Source organism: Sphaerulina musiva, assembly GCF_000320565.1.
Source record: "Sphaerulina musiva SO2202 unplaced genomic scaffold SEPMUscaffold_6, whole genome shotgun sequence".
In the NCBI taxonomy this organism is placed as follows: domain Eukaryota; kingdom Fungi; phylum Ascomycota; class Dothideomycetes; order Mycosphaerellales; family Mycosphaerellaceae; genus Sphaerulina; species Sphaerulina musiva.
Window position 1 is genome coordinate 498075 of NW_016017388.1, and position 7504 is coordinate 505578.

The 7504-nt window shown below is 52.7% G+C and overlaps 4 protein-coding genes across 4 annotated transcripts; 3 read left to right on the forward strand and 1 right to left on the reverse strand.

The window, feature by feature from the left end:
* Positions 1-136: 136 nt before the first annotated feature.
* SEPMUDRAFT_164170 (MFS general substrate transporter) lies at positions 137-1828 on the forward strand (the record flags this gene model as incomplete). Its single annotated transcript, XM_016908099.1, has 3 exons — positions 137-165; positions 220-1350; positions 1414-1828. 3 exons carry the CDS (start codon positions 137-139, stop codon positions 1811-1813), a joined length of 1560 nt encoding a protein of 519 aa, XP_016759906.1. The 3' UTR covers positions 1814-1828.
* Positions 1829-2125: 297 nt separating this feature from the next.
* On the reverse strand, positions 2126-3629 carry SEPMUDRAFT_87010 (succinyl-CoA synthetase alpha subunit). The gene is made up of 2 exons (XM_016910431.1): positions 3010-3629; positions 2126-2798 (listed from the first exon to the last, which is right to left on the reverse strand). Exons 1-2 carry the CDS (start codon positions 3541-3543, stop codon positions 2283-2285), a joined length of 1050 nt encoding a protein of 349 aa, XP_016759907.1. The 5' UTR covers positions 3544-3629; the 3' UTR covers positions 2126-2282.
* A 170-nt stretch (positions 3630-3799) lies between these two features.
* On the forward strand, positions 3800-7364 carry SEPMUDRAFT_164172 (S1-P1_nuclease-domain-containing protein). Its single transcript, XM_016908100.1, has 2 exons — positions 3800-3986; positions 4042-7364. The coding sequence occupies exon 2, from the start codon at positions 5949-5951 to the stop codon at positions 7032-7034; it is 1086 nt and encodes a 361-aa protein (XP_016759908.1). The 5' UTR covers positions 3800-3986; positions 4042-5948; the 3' UTR covers positions 7035-7364.
* Positions 3876-4662, forward strand: SEPMUDRAFT_117756 (uncharacterized protein; the record flags this gene model as incomplete). The annotated part of the gene is made up of 2 exons (XM_016901369.1): positions 3876-3986; positions 4042-4662. 2 exons carry the CDS (start codon positions 3876-3878, stop codon positions 4660-4662), a joined length of 732 nt encoding a protein of 243 aa, XP_016759909.1.
* Positions 7365-7504: the final 140 nt, after the last annotated feature.

The following is a 7504-nucleotide window of genomic DNA, read 5'->3' on the forward strand; positions in this document are numbered from 1 at the left end:
ACAGCCTGGTGAACAAGGAACAGGGGCCAACCATCTCGCTGACAGACATAATAATAGGGTCTCTTATAAAGCTCCGTGTGATCATGTCTGTCGCCCGCTCCAGAGGTACAAGCGCCCTCCGACGCACGAGGCCACCATGGCGACCACGACGAAAGCAGTCGATACGTCCAAGCAAGATACGATATTTCAAGAAGTCGCCGTCGCAGACACCACCCCCAGTGATGCCAAGAAAGACAAAGCTGTCGAGTTCTTGATCGCCGCAGACAGTGGAAGTGTGGAGTTTGATGAGGCAGAAGAAGCGCACGTCCTTCGCAGAATCGATCGGCGAGTCCTGCCACTCATCCTCGGGGCCTATTTCTTCCAACAACTCGACAAAAGCTCGTTGTCATACGTCTCCATTTTCGGACTGGTGAAGGAAGCGGGCCTCAAAGGCAAACAGTACTCATGGCTGGGAAGCATTCTGTACTTTGCGCAGTTGAGCATGCAGCCCCTCGTAGCATTTTTGCTGGTCAAGCTACCAACTGGTAAAGTGCTTGGTTGCGCAGTCATTTGCTGGGGCATCGCGGAGACGTTGATGGCTGCGTGCACGGGTTTCAAGTCACTGGCCGCATTGCGATTTCTGCTCGGTTCGTTCGAAGCCTTCATTGCACCCATCTGCGTAGTGGTTACACAGATGTGGTGGCGTCGTCGAGAGCAAACCCTGCGAAACTCGTACTGGAATGCGATGAATGGAGTCACTTCAATCTTCGGCAGTCTGATCACTTTTGGCTTGGGCCACATTCACAGCAGCTCGCTACGCCGCTATCAGATCATATTCATGTTTTGCGGCCTCCTGACGGTGGTTTGGGGCGTCCTCGTCCTGTGGCTGATGCCGGACTCACCGATGGACGCAAAGTATCTGACGCAACGAGAGAAGATCGTTGCGACTCGCCGTCTCCGGGCTAATCAGCAGGGTATCGCAAGTCGTGACTGGAAGATGAGCCATGTCATGGAGACCGCAACCGATGTGAAGACGTATCTCTGGTTCCTGCTCATCTTTTCCATCTCAGTTCCTTCGGGTGGAATAGGAACGTTTGGATCTCTGATTGTCAAGGACTTCGGATATTCCTCGTTCAGTGCGATCCTCTTCAACATCCCATTCGGAGTCATCCAGGTGCTGGCTATCATCGGATCTGCCGCTCTGGCTAACAAGTGGAAGCGGAAGGGACTCGTGATCTCCTTGATTTCGATCCTCCCAGTTATCGGCTGTGTCATCATGCTGACGGTACCTCGTGATCAAAAGGTGGTCCTTCTCTTTGGATACTACTTGGTTTCCTGTTTGGCATGTATCACGCCATTAGTATACGCTTGGTAAGCACAGTCTCAGGCATACGACCTGTCGAAATACGATTCGTCGCTAACTCGTCACGCTAGGCATGTGCAGAATACTGCAGGCGATACCAAACGCAAATGTACCTCTGCAGTCATGTTCAGTGGCATGTGCACAGGAAACATTGTCGGCCCTCAACTGTACAGCGTAGACCAAGCGCCTAAGTATCGCCCAGGACTGCTGGCGAATCTCGTGCTGTTCGTACTCACTGGCTTGTTGGGAATCTTGATCACGTTGTACCTTGCGATGCTCAACAAGCGCCACGCCCGTCGACGAGAAGCTCTTGGGAAGAGTACCAGCGTGGTGGACCAGTCCATGCTCAGTAAGGCAGAACGTGTCGATCGTAAAGATGGCGTGGTCGAGAGTGAGGCTGAGATTGTAGAGGACAATGGCTTCAAAGACGTGACGGACCTTTTGAATGAGGACTTCATTTATGTATATTGAAGCTGTGCGGTAGATGGGATGGAAGCATTGTATCTGCAATAGTGCTCGGCGGAGTTGGGATCTCTCCAAGTGATTGTTCTATCAAAGCTCGGATGCCAAATTTGTGTCCTGGACTCGTCAGATTGCCGGCTTGATACAGCTCGGGTATATTGTAAGCATGGACTCCGAGCTTGCAGTCTCGAGATCTGGCAAAGGTGTTGATTTCAGGCCGGCGGGAAGTCGTTGACTCTCGATGGTCCTCGGGAATGATAAGCCTCGTCTCCAGCGCCGTAGAAGAGAAATAATGAAAAAGGACCAGCCAAAAAAGGCGGTCTGGAAATGAAAATGCCATGCAATACACGCCTCTACTTAATCACATAACAGAAAAGCTGTACATCGCATCTTCGCGGCCGTGATAAGACGACTGGCCCCTGCGCCACGTTACCTAGTTTGGCACATGCTCTCCGTTTCTATCCCATGTTTCTGTTTCTTACAAGAGGTCTCTCTGGATAAACTGATCTCTCAGCGTCTTGCCCAGGCTTGCAGGACTCCTCTCCACAGTGACACCGGCGCCTTCCAGTGCAGAAATCTTGCTGTCCGCACCACCCTTTCCACCGGAAACAATGGCACCAGCGTGGCCCATACGTCTCCCTGGAGGCGCAGAGATACCAGCGATGAAAGACACGACTGGCTTGCCCCTGCCGTCCTTACCACCAGTGTTGTACTGCTTCAAGAAGTCTGCAGCATCCTCTTCTGCGCTGCCTCCAATCTCTCCAATCATGATAATTCCATCAGTGTCTGGGTCTGCGAGGAAGACGCGCAGGCAGTCGATGAAGTTTGTGCCGGAGAATGGGTCACCGCCAATTCCAACAACGAGCGATTGGCCGAGGCCTGCTTGCGTGGTTTGGTTGACGGCTTCGTAGGTGAGAGTGCCCGAGCGAGAGACGATACCGATGCGGCCGCGCTTGTGGATGAAGCCAGGCATGATACCCATTTTGCATTGGCCCTGTAATGAACGCTCGTCAGCTTTTGCTTGATGACTGGAGTACGAAGACGCTATCGCAGTGGGTAGGTTGTATCAGATGTATATACATGTAATCAATCCGGCCAAAAGGCAGGTCAGACTCTTCCTATCATATGATTTTTGTAAAATGTCTCATCATGCAACGAGTAATGGGGGTTTCAGTAGAATTAAAAAAAACGCAGAATGAACTCACGGGAGCGATGATACCAGGGCAGTTGGGTCCAACCAGCCGCGTCTTGTCCTGTGTCTTCAGCATATCCGTGATCCGCACCATGTCACGCTGCGGGATGCCCTCAGTGATGCACACAGCAAGAGGGATCTCGGCCTTGAGAGCCTCCTCGATACCCGCAGCAGCGAGCGGCGGGGGCACGAAGATGACACTGGCATCGGCGCCCGTCTGTTTTCTCGCATCTTCGACCGTCGCAAAGACGGGGCGGTCGAGGTGTGTGCTGCCCGCTTTCTTAGGATTGGTACCTCCGACTACGTTGGTGCCGTACTCGATGGCTTGCTGTGCGTGGAAAGTGCCCTGCTTGCCGGTGAAGCCCTGGAAGAGGACCTTGGTGTCCTTGGTGATGCGCAAGTTCAGGCCGGTCTTTGCGTAGCCGGTCGGACTCCCTGGCGCGTCGCTGGCGGAGATGGTGGCATAGCTGGCAGGAGAAGCAGATTTAGTCAGGCCCGCCGGCGCATTCCGCAGGGCGCGAGTGAGAGGTTGACGAAGGGACTGCATGGTGCACCTCTGCGCGCGCGGCTTTGAGGACGAGGTGGTGGAGGTGGAGGTGGAGGGAGGGTGAAAGGATTGGTAGTTGAAGAGGGTGTGATTTCTCCTTTGCTGCTGTCGCACTCTGAAGCTCCGTAGGTTAGAACTACCTCCTGCCTACGAGCTCTCCCGGGTCCCGTCCAAACCCGATGTCCTGTGAGCTGTCGTCACTTTAGCTTCCTGTTCCCACACATCCAACCTAGGTGGTTCACCAACTAACCTACATCTCGTCACCCTCCTCTACCGCGGCCCTGGACGATTCTAACAGAGAGAGCCTGTTCGCGCGATTCGAGAAGCACATCATGAGCGAAGTCACCTTCGCCAAGTCGTTCCTGGCCACTATCGACAAGCGAGCCATCAAGCTCTCGGCCGACCATGTCAGCGACCCAAGAAAGTACCCCAGCCAAAGTCCCGTATGTATACAGTCTGCTCTGTCCCATCGAGGAGAGCAAAGCTGACCAAATGTAGTTCATTCTGCCCAAGCAGACACATCCGTTCCCGCGCAAGACGGGCCCCACCTCGACACAGCAGGCTCAGGCGAAGGCTATCACTGCCACACTAAAGCCTATGAAGACTGGCGAGACTGTCACGCTATCGGGCATTGCTTTGGACTCGACAATCTATGAGATAAAGTCACAGTATGCCCAGCAAACGAGTCTGTCGCAGGATAAGATCAAGCTGTTGCTCAATAAGAAGCCGACAGCAGATTTGAAAACACTCAAGGATCTCGGAGTGGACAGTGATGTCGAGTTCAGTGTAATGGTCATGGGTGGGGGTGTCCCAACTCCTCGAGCACAGAGTCCGGCTGTGAGCGCTCCGAGCAGTGCGTTCGCACCTCCCCCTGTGCCAGCTCCTACAGAATCAAGAGGCGATCCCATGGACGTCGACAATAAAACTGGCGCGCCGGACAGTGAAGCTGCAGCGAACGAAGCAGCGGAAAAGGAAACGAGCGCGAATAGTTCTGCGGAGATACTGAAGACAGATGAATTCTGGACGGACCTGAAGGGCTTCCTGTCGCAGCGCTTGCGAGACGAGAAAGAAGGAGAGCGTCTAGCTACACTCTTTCGGGAAGTGAGCAGAAAGAAGTAGTACTCTGACCTCAGCTCCTGGTGGACATTCAGGCGGACCCGCAATGAATAAGGTCGAGGGCTTACTGAAGACTGGCTAATCTGCTTGGCTCGAGGACAACTTTTCATGTCTCTGCGCGGTATCGATGTTGAAGCGCTGTCGCTCTGCTGCTGTCATCACAGTCCACTAGATTTGTGGGTCTGAATTGCTCTAGGGCCGTTGCGAGTAGCTTCGAAAGATTTCGCCTACATGCATCTGGACGCAGCATTCTCAGCTTCATCTCCATAACCGAGCCGACGAAGATGTCGACATTCAAATGTTGACCGCTAATTGTGATGTGGCCACAATGGGTCATCAGCGATGGACGGCAACCCACTTCCGAAGAACCTGCTTAAAGCAGACGATAAACCGGACCTGCGGGACGATCAACCGCACAAGACATATACGAATGAGATAGGCAGCTACTGGTGTGCCAGCAATGTTCTCAGCATCAGGTAGGAACTTCAAGTAATTGTGCGGCAGCTCCTGGTCATCTCTGTCGACGATGCAGGCACTAACCATTGCGTGCCATGCCTAGACGCGCCACGAAGCATGATTCCCATGAAGAGTTTCCGACTCCACATCACGGCCTTCTGTCTCTCTTCGTGGGTCCCAGATGTCCAATGTTATTGTTTTTTCATTTGACCTCGATAGCTACGAAGGCTTCACAATTCCTGTAGGAGTCCTATCGCACCGCCGCTTCGATACATGCTCGTCATGGAAGCCTTGTATTACCTATTCAATTTTAGGAGAGCGGAACATTCGCGTCTTTCAAAGGCTTGAAATCATCTGAGGTCGGGCAGCCTGGGAGAGAGAGCGTAAAGAGAGCGTGCGACATATTTGAACACACTGACTTCACTTGGATGTTGCTGTGATGTTAGCGATTGTTCCAACACGTGCTCCATCGCCACTAAGGCAGCCACCTGCATCGTCCATCGGAGAAAGGCTGGGTCATCCATCACTGCACGACCAAAAGGGAAGAAACGCCGCGTTCCACTACCACATCGCCAATGGCGGACCAATGATTGGCTCAAACAGCCGCTTGGCAACAGGGTTCACTTTCAACCTCGTCCTCAAACAGTGCCAGGCACCGTACCTGCAGAAGGGACAAGCAGATAATGTAGTGCGCATGAGATAGGCTATCGCCTGAGACCGCAGGACAAGTGCCTTTAATATATCTGCAGCCTTTCCATCTTTCGCCACCGTACTTGGTTTGATATTCTGTCAGACGTCAGACATTCTCACCATCTCACTCTTTCAGCTCCAGCATGATGAAGTCCTATGGGAATGGGCTCCTCGCCGCCACATTCGCAGCGCGGGCGTACGCTTGGGGATCTCTCGGTCATCAAACCGTAGCCTACCTCGCCCAACACTACGTCTCCAACCACACCGCCCAATGGGCCCAAGCCATTCTCAACGACACATCCGCCTCCTACCTCGCCAACATCGCCACCTGGGCCGACAGCTACCGCTACACGGCCGAAGGAGAATTCTCGGCAGGATTCCACTACATCGACGCCCTCGACAACCCTCCCGAATCCTGCAACGTCGATTTCGAACGCGACTGTGCCTCTTCTGGCTGCATCGTCAGCGCCATTGCCAATTACACTCAACGCGTCCAAAACCCTTCTCGCGAGCTAGATGCCTTACAAGTCAACTACGCCCTGCGATGGATCGTGCATTTCGTCGGAGACATTTCCCAACCTCTTCACAACGAAGGTCTGGAACAAGGCGGCAACGGCATCAAAGTCACTTTTGCCAACGAATCCACCAACATTCATTCCGTCTGGGATACTGCCATTCCGGAGGAATTCCGCGATATCCCTTCCAATACTACCAGTACTCTGTCCGAAGCATCCGCCTGGGCAAGTGATCTCGTTGCAGATATTGATGACGGATGTTACACCCCCCTGGCTGCATCGTGGCTTCAAGGAATCGATATTTCCCAACCCCTCGACACAGCCATGGTCTGGGCGCGAGATTCCAATTCGTATATTTGTTCCGTCGTGTTTCCCAACGGTCCCGAGACGTATAATGGCACCGAGTTGTTTCCCGAGTATTATTCCTCTGCGGCTTCTACGGTGGAATTGCAGATTGCAAAGGCGGGGTATCGGCTCGCGGCGTTTTTGGATGGGATTGCCGCGGGCGAGAAGAAGGTGGGGACGTATTGGGGAGGTCTAGGTACTTCTGCGAATGATGTGGTGAGGAGGGAGAGGGAGAGACATGTCGAAGTCAAGAAGAGGGATTTGAGTGGGAGGGATTTGTTACCGAAGCGGAGTGGCATGACGAGGATGGAGAGGGAGAGGTTGGCGGAGAGGAACGATTTGGGTTGTGGATGTACGCATAAGCATTAGTTTGGCGGCAACCAGTTTATTTTTGCTTGCTTGTTGTAGGGTATGTATCTATCTATCTACTTGGGTGGATAGCTCCTCGCTATCAGTCAGCCTGTCATTGTTTTTCTGTTCGTATACGACCAAGCCATCAGGAAGCCCACCTAAGGTAGGTGTAGATACTCGGGCACTTATACGCTTTGCTTCTTTTGGATCATGTCTATCTGCCGCTTTCCTTCCCATTGCACTCTTTTGGGACTGATATAGCTGTCTTGTCACTCTGCTGCAATTACAGCAATATGCCCGCGAAATTCGCAGTCCACTCGGCCATACATACTCAGCCCTCTCTCTACCATTTGAAAACAATTCCTGCTGTTTTACAACTTTTTGCAAATGTCCACCCATCCAACAACAATTCCCAGTATTTTATTTTATTTCCTTTTCCTTTTCCTTTTCCTTTTCCTTTTCCTTTTCCTTTTCCTTTTCCTTTTCCT